We start from the raw sequence: 13,569 nt of genomic DNA, 5'->3' as shown, positions 1-13,569 counted from the left end.
AATTTTGCCTCACTTCACCCATGGGCATGAAGAATACAGTTAATATGGAGTCTAAAACCAATAAAACTCTGTATTTTCTTTTCTCACTGCATCTCTTACGCTCTAACCTGATTTATAACACTAAGTATTGGAAGGAAGGAAGAACCTACCTATTAGAGCTATTTGCAGAATCTCCATTGTTCCCACACAATTTAACCTTGTTTTCCATGAAAGCATCCTTTGAAAATGAAACTATTCTAAATGCAGATCGCTCACATTCACAGTAAGCGTATTTGTTGGGCAATTCTTTTAATAGGAAGCTACTGAAAAAAAAATAAAAATTTCTGGCATAATGATATATAGCCTAGGTAATTAAAAATAATCTACATAGAACATATGCAAGTGAAGATCAGATTTCAAGTGCTGAATTTGTCTAGAATTCTAAACCAGAAAACGGAGGAAGTCCCAAACAGCACAGTAAATGAAAATACTTAGAAGTTAGCAAAAAGAACACACGACATAAGGAAGACCCTAAGGTGCACTGAATTAGTATGCTTATTGTCCTTCTAGTCTAAATGCAATTTATGTATTACCAAAAAATGCTAGGAGTCACACAACCATGAGTCTATACTAATACGCTGTAGCATGGCCAAGAAAACTTCAGGGATGTTAAAATCTATGAAGAGCTCAATTAGGATGTGCACAGAAGGCATCAGACGTTAAAAAGGGTTGTTTTATAGCCCCTGCTCCAAGATGACTCAGTAGCAGCGAGTAGACTGAGTTTGACAAGGAGAGTATGAAGTCCAAAAGATGCCACAACAATTTGCCTAAGCCACTGAGCAGCTTTATTTCAGCAATATTTTTGTACCAGAAGTTGGGTAAACTGACTGACATTGCTGAGGATGGTTTTGATAGTGCTGCAAAGCTCTTGTCCACCTGTCAAGGAATCAAACTGTATGTTCCAATAATAGAATAATTATTTTGTATTCTTGGAAAGAAGTTCCAGTCAAAGCACAGGGTTTAATAAATAAGAAAGAAAACATGACACAAGACATATCATTAAGGAACAGCAACTAAACTTGGATGAAACACAGCTTATGCCAAATCACTATTTTAAACCACTTTTCTAAAAGCAAAGAAAAATCTGCATTGATGTTGTAACCATGCTGATGAAAGCAGCTGTAAAAGGAACACAGGTCAACCGTGGTGATGAAACTATCGGGACTTGGAACCATGGCACCGCTACAATATTTTAATATAGCAAATCCAGTCTATCATGGTGAAGGTTCAGTTAGCTGTTCTGGGAATTATCAGGATGCCAAAAGGCCAAGGTCTGTTTCTGGATATTAAAAAGCAATTCCCATTCGCCTCACGGTATCATGATGTGTCTCTGTGAGGAAAGGGCTTGGACCAGAGTTTATCTATTGGACAATGAACAGAGGAAAAATGAGTGAGTATTTCAAACGTAGCAGCAAAGTCTTCTTGCTAATCTTTTAAACACAAAATAAATAAGATAAAATTAAATTCAGAAAATATGTAAATATATTGCTTTGTTTCTCATTTCTCCCAATCTTTTTAATCTTTATACAGCTGACTTTTCATGATAAATAGATCTCACAGAATATCAGAAATACAAAAGAAAAAAAAATGTGGAAACCTAAGCTGGAATTTGGCTTAATGACAGCAAACTCGGTCTTTCATTGCAAATTCAAAGAGTGATATCAGGAGGTCTAGCCTTTACATGGGCCTTGTAGTAACTCTAAATACAAAATAGATTATCAGGACAGTGAAGTGCTTTCCCATTAATGTGAGTTAAAGCTCCACACTGCGCAGTTTATTCTTCTTACCTCAATTATTGTATCTGGAAAATCATTCTATTTATGTCAGCCTTTATTCTAGGATATCCATTCACATTAGCAAAGAACTTCCAAATCCTCTGGAATCATGATACAAATCCACTTTTCTCAGGCTTTATCCACAGACAGAAGAGTGAACTGAACCTGATTCTGCAAACAGTGACGATAATTGCCAATATTCTAGTTAATTCCCAATCTTTTAGTTACCCAAATGGTGCAGGATTAGGACATAAAAGCACAGGGCACAAGAAGGTAGGTTATATGTGGTCAGTGAAATAATTTTCGCAAGAAGCCATCACCATGCACTGCTCGTAAATACTATCACTTAGAAGTGAGCTTGGGCAGACGTGGCTCTTTGGGCAAGAATACACAATGTTCAGTACTGAGACACCAGTTTCCTCGTCTGGTCACATAAGCACTTTGGACAAAGCAGAAGGCTCAGTGGTACCACTGGTGGATGCTCCACCTTCCCTGTTAGCAGTGAGATCAACCATGATGTGCAGTATGAAGAGACGACTGATTAATAGGTGCTAAGGCAGTCACAGCCTTCCTGATGCTATCTACCACAGACTACAGAATTTCAGAGGCTCCTGAATAATATCCAATCATTTGTAATTGAACTAAAACAATAGTTTAGAAAGACACCCAACATGTGCCTATTTCAGGCATCCAAAAATCAGTCAGGCCCCAAGCTTGGCTTTCAGGCATACCAAAGTCATATTTTCAAGTGTTTTGTTCACAAGAGATGAGTGCTGACTCTTCATTAACTGAAATAAATTTTCATGTCATCACATTTTGCCATCTCTGAAAAAAAAACAGAATATAATGGAGCACTTCAGAAAGTTCTTTAAGAACTAGCAGCAGTGGAGAGCCAAGCTTGATCTGAAGACTTCATGCAATGGAAAATCTGCCACATGCCGAGCTAATTTAAATTATGGATCTGTTCCCTGCTTATTCAAAAAAGCAAAAACTCAACTTTTCCAGTCTGAATGTGCCCAACTTCAGCCACCAGCTTTTGGATCTCACAAACCTCTGTCTATTAAAGAGACCTTTGCTGTCACCCACCTTCCCCTTCTAGACCATGATCAAGTCACCTTTCATTCTGCTTTATTAAACTAAACACGCTCTGCACTTAAGAACTGCAAAGAGTGCCTTAAAACAGCATCTGATGCCATTTTCTGGATACGTACTACTGTTTTCTATTTAATGCAGTACATGGCGGACTGCATTATATGCTTCTAGTGCAAATTTTCTGTCCACAAGCAGGTCTTCATATTGCTTATAAAAACTGAATAAATGTAAAAGAAGTCAGAGCTTTGTGTTTTCTTTAAGTTCAGGACGCAAAAGGCAATTAGAAAACTAAATTTATTTTTATGGCCTTCTTTTAAAAGAATAGCAGGAAGAGAGAAAAGGAATATGATGGTGCCAAAGGGTTAACGCATTCAGTTTGGGCCAGTCTCAATATCTGAATTAAGCAGCTGACAGTGCATGGTGTGTCAGTCTCTTACAGCTGTTCCAGTTGATTCAAAGACCATCTTTGTTTCTTGAAATCTTAGCAACTGTTACTTTTTTCCAAAGACAATGATAGACCAGCTGTTACCTCACAAGATGCAATGTACTTCAGGTCAAAATCTTTAGTAAGAAACTTGTAAAACAAGAACTAAATCATTGTTTGGGTTTGTCAGACTTCTCTTCATTAGAACAGAGTTAGGAGTCTAACGATCAAGTAAGTTCCACTTGGTATTTCCATTAAGTGCACTGGAATGACAGAGAAATTTCATCTGTTTGCTAAGCTGAATCTCTGTTTCTATAAGAAAAAAAAAACCTAAACACCTTAGTGTTACAGATCATTTTTTGTTCTAAGGTCGGTTTCTGTCTCTCTATTCAAACTGTTACTCAGCAGATGTCATCTTGTAATGGAAATGAACAGGTCGAAACATTCACAATATAAAACGGGGATTTTCAAGAGAACCTTCTAAGAGTTGATAGTTCACTTCCCACTGTATATCAATCAATGTGAATATCTAGTTCCTTTAAGCTCTTTGAACATCCCCTTCTAAATGCATAACTAAGCAACTTAATCATACAGTTGATCCTCCGGTACCGGTGCCGGTAATACTCCCACTTGAAGAAAGGTAGGCTTTCAAAGCTGTGGAAGGTTGCAAAATCAGTCACCTAATGAAGACTTATTAGAGTAGGAGTAACTGCTGACAGGTTACCTACAACCTTTCTGAAAAAAAGAAAAAAAAAAGAAAGAAGAAAAGGAAGCTTCGCTTTAAAGAACTTCAGTTGAAATAAACCATTGTTCTTCCATACACAGAGACAAATTACTGCTCCCAACAAGCTTCCAGCTGCTCTGATGCGAAGGATAAAGACTTGCTGAGAAGAGTGGATGTTTTTTTATTCAACCTTTATGTTTAATTCTGGAAAGCCTTAGCATTGAGTAATGCATTTTCAGAACGACTGCCAGCTAATTGTTGTGTAAAGAAGCCCACAAAGGCACAGTCACATATACTGCAGTGGTAGAAAGATTTTACAAGGCCTGTTAAATTCGGCAGTCTTAATTTTTCTGTTTTACTTATACAGATACAGGTTTTTTTTATAAGCATGAGTGAATACTATTCGTCTTGGGCCGTTTTTTCTAGGTTTAAAAGGATTTAGGTAAATTACTTCTCTGCTTTAAATCTGTTTTTTTGGAATTGGTGACATACTGCCCATATGTAAACCACTACTCTATGCAGAATTAAAAATAACTGCCATTAGGAATGGCGCCACTAGTATTTGTGATGAAGAATATAAACTGTCTAACAAAACACTGAGGGTGAATCACAACCTCTAAAAAGCTATGAACTGACAGTATTTGTTTCTAAAGATAAAAATATCCATAAATACCAAATGTGTGTGCTTTTAGTTATGTTTAAGAGAATAACCTATCTACCAGGCCAAAAACTGACATCACAAAAATGATTCTGTAGTACAAAATCTGAATGCTGTCACGCTGCTGTAGAGGGATTGATAGTAAAGCAGATACAATCTCCTGATGATTGCTGAGAGCAGAACTTTGCATAACTAATTTAAAGAGTGCTGCCTGCAGGCACCACAATGGTAATTAAAGACAATAATTCTTGGGTAAATGAGATGGATGCACTGGAAAATAAAGTCAGTGTTAAATTCACAGCTAATCCTTGAATGGAGAATTGGATCATTTATTTTCCAAGTGGCTGGGCAATTCTACCTGGTTTCATTTCCATCACTACTGCCAGATGACTCTTGTCTCCAAAACCCATAACTTCTCCTAGTTTAAGTAGTATTCTTCATTGGCAAGCTCCAATTCAGCAAGACTGAATCTGCTTCAATTTAAATACATGAATAGTTCCTTTGACATCCATGGCAAGTCAATGAACAATCACATTTACAGTTAAGCACGCTCTTTTGAAAAGCGTGCTGAATCAAGGCCATAAACAAGGCATGAAAGACACAAAGGAAGGCTGGATTGCCAGACAGTTTACCTGGAAAATACCTTGGTGTTATCCAAAGAAGGAAACCTTTTGTTTAGTATGCTTTGGTTCATTTGAGAGATGCGCTTCCTCTTCGTGGTTGTTTACAAGCAGAATTCAAAAAAACAAGCTAATCATCAAATACGACTGAACATCAGAAAAAATCTCTCACAGAGTTTGTGCACCAGTCTGTTCACTACCAAACCTGTTGCACATACATATAATTTGTATATACACATCCTCTCTGTCCCCAAGTTATCACGGTCTGCTGACCATCTCCTATAGTTCCAGCACAGACGGGACGTCCACGCCTCTACAAACCTTCACAGGATGCAGCCCATCCCTTGTGCACCCTGCACAGAGTGCATTGGGATGATGCAGTCATCCTCTCCCTGTTGCTACTTTCAAAAAGGAGGGGGAGGAAACCCCTCCAACAGTTTGGTCACATAAAAAAAAATGAACGTCACACAAGGAAACCATGTTACTGACTCAAAAAAGCCCTCTGCCCCCAGCTCTGCCATGCTGTGCTGTGCAATTTCTCTCACATCTCTTATTCTTTCCATCTCTCACCTTCTGAGTGGCTTACCTCTTTACATTTTGAGCATTCTTGGCAAGGAATAATTGCTCATTATAGAGGTATTCACACCACCTATTTCAATCATCTGATTTTGTCCAATGACTACTAAAGGACCTCAAGGTGCGGTTTTTCCATCCCTTAATTTGATCTCAGTTGCTGCTGCTGCCAAAAGGGAGGTCCTGCCCTGCACTCTTCCCTCAGCTGCGCATTTCCACTGCCTCCCTTAGGCAAGCTGAAGGATTTCTGCAGCCAGGTAGAGGGTGGAAGGAACTGATCTGACTTGAAAACTATCCCTACAAGGGGAGGGTGGGGACACCACTCTTCAGAGAGCTGAGCTGGCTACCTGTGGCTGCTCAAGTGCTAATACCAGAACAAGGACAGCAAAAGTAATGTGTAGCCAAGTCTTGCACTAACTGTGTTACTTCCTCCTTTCGTAGCAGCTCAGAGTTGGTTTGGGTTAAATCAATTGTGAAACCATAGCCTGAGGCTCCCAGCTTAGGCGTTTTTGAGCAGTAGCCAACTTAGATGCCCACAGCAGGCAGAGTAAATATCCTCCCTAAACATCCACATGGTTTTAGCACAATGTGGACTCCTGGAGCTACAGAAATAATAAAGCAGTTTCATGGGAATGGAAGTTTTCTTGCACTGTTCTGCACACTGTGTGCAATATATGAAGCACAGGCAGAAGCTAGATCTGTTTGTTTTTTAACAAAGGAGTTAAGTTACAAATGCAATGAAAATACAGGATGTGTAATGAATATGTCATAGCTGTGGCATCCTGTTTCTAAAATATCTTGCTCCTGAATGGTGCCGTCTTAGGTTTCTTCCACATATATGAAACTTTCCAGCTGGCCTGCAGCCAGTGCTTTAATAAAACATGGTATTATGCAGAAGTGAATAAAGCTTATAGTAATAATAATGTCCTTGAAATTAACTAATCACCAGAAGTTTCAAAAATATTTTAATGTGAGATCAACAGGACAACAACTAAAATTCACCTGTTAGCTAAGGGAAACCACTTTTCACGAATTTAGATTATGCCTACACTGAAAAAGTACCCAAGTCATTAATGATCTGGATGACAGAATAGGTTGTGTTTTCTGAATTTGAAGACCATACCTAGGTGAAAAGGAGCTACAAGCAGTTAGAAACAAGATAAGGATGTAAAATGACTATAACTTGAAGAAATGGACTGAGAAAATTGATTAACTTTCAATAAAGACACAACTGCTAAGCATTATGTTTGGGTAGAAGTAACCCAAATAGTCCAAACACATGGTGAAGACTCACTGCCAAGGTAGCATTTACGCAGAAAGGATCCAATGATTCCAAGGATCACATGCTAAATGGAAGTCAACAATCTCCTGTTGCTGTGAAAAATACAGTGAAACAAGAAAGATGTGGACCAACTGAAGAAAGTTGAGGGGAACAAAAATGGTCAGTGGTCTGAGGAACCTGGTCTGCCAAGAAAGATGGGGAGAATGAGATTCAATAGAGAAAACAAAAGATGTGAGAAGAAACAATAACCCTTCAAATACATTTTAAAATGAGGAAAAAAAGATATAAACAAGGAATACACGAATGTCTCCTACTACTGAGGATCCAGGCATGACAAAAACAGAGCTAAGAGACTTCTCCCATCCAAACACAGGACATACTAAATTATGTTCAAAGAAATTGCCCAACCAGTCTTAACAATCATAGGCTCGCTCTACAATCTAAGTGTCCTTACCACTAGAAATTATTACCACATGTCTAGTTTACATCCATCTTCTACAATTTAAGCCTAATTCTGATGTTTTGTCTTCAGGAGACAGACACATTACTCATTTCCGCTTTGAGGCCGCCCTTAATACATTTTAAGAACGTTACTGTATCTCGGTGCTGAGGAAATCTTAATTTGGACCTCAGTGTCCTTCAAATAGTGTATGTTTATGCCCAGTATCTCCCTATAGGAGTCAACTTTGGCACCAATCATGGCTTACAAAACTGCCTGAATTGGAGACAACATCATTAAAAAATTTGTAAGAAGGTAGTAGAACATCTTTCTGAAATGCTAACAGCAAGATAATGGTATCTAAAATACCTGTGTCCAATTCTATCCGTAGTATCACAGTAGTGTCTGCCCACCACAATGTTTGAAAGGGTGCTGGGAAAAAGGTAAGAATTTTTACTTTGAGAAAACTCTTGATTGACTTGCATGCCAAATAGAAGTGCCAATTTTCATGTTATGTGTTGGCTCTGATGAGCATAGAAAATTTTAAAAAAATGCCCTTTATCCTCACATCTTTGCCATGCAGGCAACACACAAGCAATGAAACACTGTGTGTTGCTTTAATAAATACAGCCATTTTGTTTATCATTTAGTTTACTTGTTGCTTTTTTTAATAAGAGCTTGATATTTTAGCAAAAGCATTAAATAAATTTTCCTAACTTTTGTTTCCAAAGTACTTTCACACCAATATACTGTTCAAACAAACTGATTTATTATTAATCCAAGTAATAAATTACACAAAAATATTCTGAAAGCTGTTACAGCCATCACAGCTGCTTATACAGAAGCAATAAAGAATAAAATGCTTGTAAAAGTTATGCTATTAGCAAAAACTCCAGAAGTGGAGTCTGGAAGTGCACATTAAATAGCTATGTACACCCTCTGCTCCTTCATGAAAAAGTTTTACATAGCCTTAACACATAAATTTTACATAGCATTTACATAAATACATGGTGAACATTTACCCATTCCACTTCTTAATGTGGTTAAGAGTCCACCACACTTCTGAACGGGGACTGAAAGGCACAGCTCATGATTCACAGCAGAGCAAACACTGGTGACATTCTGGAACCAAGATGACATGCCTCCTGATCTCAAGTCCTGCTCTCTCATTCACTGGTTATGCTGCAGCTACATCTCCTTCTCCTCCTCCTTGAGTATCGTCAGCTTTGGGTCCAACTTCCATTCCCACAGCAGGTCTCCTCGAAACCTTCTCATTGTCCCCCTTCAGGCCAGAGTCCTCAGTGGCTGCCCCAGTCCTGTAGAGACTGAACAACCTATCAGTGAAATAATGAGATAAAATATTTTATTTTTATCCACAGAAAGAAAATGAACGATCTCTTCCTTCTTTTTCCCCTTTACTATACAACGTCATAGCAAAACCAAGGGTGTGTACTTGTATTGCAGCATTACATGCTGAACCAATAAACATTCTTGCAAGCTACACTGCTAGGTTAAGAGAGATTAGGACAATCAAACTAGCCCCTTGTCACCAGTTCTGACTTTATACACCATTTCACAATGAGGAAGCCTTAGAGGATGTTAATCTGCTGGAAATCCAAGAGTGGGAAAGGAAATAAATTGCTGCCAAGCTATGGGTGTAATTCTATCTTCGCATAGATATAAATCATTCATTGCCTGCTGAGTGAACAAAAACAACTAAGTAGAGGGCATCAATACAACGCACCCTGCCTTGCTGATTTGTCCCATATGCAAAATTCTCAAGTGCCATATACCGAAAGAAGGGGGAAAGTTTATGCAAACTCTAACAACCTTCAGAATTAGGCATGTTAGGAGCATAGCTGGACCTGAACCATGAGATCATGTTGGAGCTAGGAGGAGTTACGTCAGTAAGGAGCTTCTTCACTTTATTCAGCCATCAGAATCAATAGCACAGGTCACCTAACATAACTTCCTACCAGCATTATGGAGGGAGACTACAAAGATAACAGAAGAGAGTATTTCAAAAAGTGCATCTAAGTGTAATTTAATTTTTGAGTTCTTTTTATTAAACACAAATACCATAAGCAAGGAACAGTAGTGTTTTATTAAGTAATTTTTACTGTGACTTCGTCTAGAACACAACAGAGAAACAAGATGGCTTCTGCCCTCAACTGAAGTCAAAGACAAATCATTGGAAAGACCATCAACTATATAAACTAAATTTATATTTATAATACAAAAATACCTCACAGTTAATATTGTCATTTCACTTTTCCCCAGTAATATCAAAAGAGGGTGAATGCATCTTACCTGGCTATAGGTCCAAATCCACTGATGTTCTCTCTCAAAGCTCTCAAGGCTGTTTATCCTTGAACAGGCTGCTGGGCAATTCCTGTATCTTCTGGGTGCACAGCCTGCACAGGATTGTCTTCTGCATCAAAAGTTGTTCTGTGCTGCTAGGAACACCTCCAGAGCTGTCACACGAGAATCGGTTATGAAGCACTATTCATACATATGTGAGGCTTCAGGGGACACCAAGTCAGGACCAGATAGGCACCGAGTTGCTGATCTTGCAGTGGTCATAACTAGCAGGTTGTTAGAGTGCTCTCTGCCTTGGAAAACTGTCCTCTTGGTGGCCAGCTCCATAGCTTCTGCATGATGTTTGCGCATCAGTATGAACTACGCTTTTCCAAAAACATCTTGCTGGACTCACATCTGAGCTTAAGTAATGTGCTTCATTGCCCACCTAATAAAACTCTCTTCCAAGAGTTTTGGGGTGGAGTCACGAAGGAAGTGAAGTATGGAAGAAACACGGAATGAAGGGCAAAACCCCCACGTGAATAGAAGCCAGCCAATATGCCATCATATGGGGTGGGGGAAAGGAGGAGAGAGTAGAGTTAAAGTACTCGTGCCTAGGGACCTGCAGGATGATATAAGAGCACTATGAAAAATCCACGCTCAACTGCCAGCCACTAAATACATCCTAACTGCAAAGCAGACACACCAAAGTCTGAACAAAGTGAAAGGGCCAAGGTTTGCCAAACATCCCAACGAAAAAAGGAAACCAAATCAAAGCACATATATATAAACCCAGACATGAGCTTGCTCCTAGAAGACTGTAACTGAGCTTGGGCTAATAACAAGCCAAAACACAAGCATAAGTCCACAGTGTAAGCACACCGATACATACCCATGTACTCTCTGCAACTCACTAAGCTGTCCAGTTCATAATTAAGCTTATCACCCCTAAGGCATCCCTGTTTTCCCACAGGTCTTCAATGGTTATCCTGCTGGTGAGTATTTCACAGAGATTTTTAATATAGTAAGGTACTTGTGTTGGGTGTGAAATACTCTAATAAATAATCAAAACCAAACTATACCTACTTAAAACACACTGCTTTAACTTTTTACAGTTAGTTTCTTACCAATTCTAAAAAAAAATAAATAACGTGATACATCCATGTAAATTGGAAGTTTTGCTGTCAGTGCACACGTAACAGACCAGTCCTAGACAAAGAAGGACACACAAAATATCCATCAGGTGCACACGTAAATGCAATTAAAAAGCCACACATTTCTGATTTTGCAGATGAGAAAAAGAGCTTCCTTAGATTTAAAAACACATTTCCACTTACAATAATGGGCATTTTGCCACTGACTTGGAGAGAACAAAGGATGTTACTCAAGTTTTATCAAGATTTTACTGAAGTCAAGGGTAAGTCCCAAGAGAAACCAATTGACTGCCACATCACTTTTCGGAGCCGCACTGTTCTTTATACTATTAGCTACTCTTGAAACACACATTTTGACAAGAGTTCCTGATAAACTATCTCCGTCACTTTTAGTACTGATGAGGTTACGGTTGCTCATTTATTGCACTTTGCAGTATAATTTTACACCAGAGAGCATGTGCATGTGTGTGTACATGTGTGTGACACACAGCAAACCTTTTTTAAGCATGGCATGTAAAAAGATGCTATCTAAAATAAAACCATGAATGTAAACCTGAACAAAACTATTTGAAACACCAGTGCAAAAATATACCTGTTTACCTTATCAGTTGCGTAAGAAGTCATGCTGAAGTTCATTCATATGGGATATTTGACACAAAAGTAATAGATTACACTTTGTGTTTACAAATCAGGGTGTATGTCACACATAAGAACGTCCACAGCTGCGAAGCAGCAAGTGGAACACAAGTTCCATTGGCTACATAGCCATGGAACAGATTAACTTAAGTATCTTTTCAAAGAAGAAAAAGTATGAGTTATCCACTGTAAATTAATTTTTGGCCCTGCTAGTCCATCCTTCCTCCACCTGAATACCTCCTAAATCTTGGAGAATGGTCAACCATAAAATTAAATGAAACAATGATACTGTCATAAGTGTAGAAAGCACTGAAGAAAATGAACACCACCACTGCAGCACAGAAAATCAAATGTCCTCATCTAGTTTTCCACCATTCCAAGAGGACAGAACCCCAAAGTCATATGCCATATACTTTACGGAACTACCTATCTGCATCAACCAGATGCAAACTGCAAGTGACAGCAATGGTATACTGCAACTTGCTGACTCCTCCACGCTTGACAAGCAAACACAGATAAGGACCATGGCATGACTTCAAGAATAAGCTCAGTAGAATACAAAGAAAGAACATTTATTTGTTCGTCACAATCCTGTCTGCAAAAGCAGAATGCATGTGTCTTTCTTTGAGTTCCCTTTTCCTCCAACATGAGCAATATCTTGCTATGCTTGTCATGAGTCCTGAATGTGGCACCTGAACAAGGCAGGTGATATCCAGCTGCATTCGCTCTAGTGCAGAATCCGGAAACCAAGAAGATTCTAAAGCTTTTGACAGCAGAGGCAGTACACACCTGGTAAAGCCATAGTTTGAGGACTGCAAAAACAGACAGTCTATGACCCTTCTGCAGCACACACATGGGAGTGACACTGTGCACAGCTCCTCCCTCCTACCATATATCTACAACAGGATAATCTGGCTGACACAAATAATTGAGACATCGGGAATGGTTTGGAGACACCATAACCATGATGTACAATCAGCACAGTGCAGGACAGATCATTTTTCCTTCCGTCTTTCCCTCTCACGCCTACTTAGATAACATTTTACCAAAATGTGCCTTTTACAATCAGAAAACCCACCCCTCCATTGCTTGTCATGGTAGCACGCAGATGGTATAATTAGGATTTTCAGCAGTTCTGTTCAGGAATTCTCTGTTGTGGGTAAAAAAGCTCGAAGAAATGTGCAGTTAGTCCTCTTCTAATTACTCCAGAAATCTGCATGCTAATGTGGTATCATAATAATTAGGATTGCAAAGTAATTAAACTGTGTAAATGGCTGCAAGAGGGAGCAAAATTTGCACACTTGAAAACGTGATTTGATTGAAAGCTTACGAGTATCCCATTGAAGGACTGTATTGCTTGATGTGCTGCCAGTAATGAAAACGTCAATGCGGACAGAATCTTTGTCCTTTCTAACCACAGGCACAGCTGATTTTAAAATATTAAGCATGTCTGAATGAATTTGAATCTGTTCTTTCTCTTTTTTAGCTTGCGATTTTACCCTCTTCATAATATCTTGGGGGGGAGCACATCTAGTATAACTCTAACACATCAGTGAGTAGTTCTGACCCCTGAGGAGCTTTCTCAGCTAAAATTTAACACAATTTCTTGTCTTCGGGTCAAGCTATAGAATCCTTAGAATCATAAAGCACCTCATACCTTCGTTCATTGTCATCAAGATGAGCAAAGAGTACGTTCTTGGAGATGGCCTTTGCCAGAGCAGTCATAGTCTTATAGTCCTTTGGAATAACCTGTAGGAGAAAAGGAAGAAGGGTAACTACATTTCTGGTTGTATTTCTTCATAGATCTTGAAATCTATAGAAAATTCCATTATTCAAGATAATGGATGCAGTTTGA

General features: G+C 38.8%; 1 protein-coding gene across 2 annotated transcripts in view; it reads right to left on the bottom strand.

Annotated features, from left to right (window-relative positions):
* Positions 1-13,569, bottom strand: part of PRKAR1B (protein kinase cAMP-dependent type I regulatory subunit beta) — a 101,631-nt gene that overhangs the window by 68,573 nt on the left and 19,489 nt on the right. For both annotated transcript variants that reach the window (XM_035548748.2, XM_035548749.2), the window contains exon 4: positions 13,372-13,463. In XM_035548748.2, coding sequence (XP_035404641.1) covers positions 13,372-13,463 — 92 coding nt within the window. The remainder of the gene's footprint in view (positions 1-13,371; positions 13,464-13,569) is intronic.

Source organism: Cygnus atratus, chromosome 15 (assembly GCF_013377495.2).
Source record: "Cygnus atratus isolate AKBS03 ecotype Queensland, Australia chromosome 15, CAtr_DNAZoo_HiC_assembly, whole genome shotgun sequence".
NCBI lineage: Eukaryota > Metazoa > Chordata > Aves > Anseriformes > Anatidae > Cygnus > Cygnus atratus.
The sequence above is the reverse complement of the archived record's forward strand: the minus strand, read 5'-3'. Positions and strand labels throughout refer to the sequence as shown.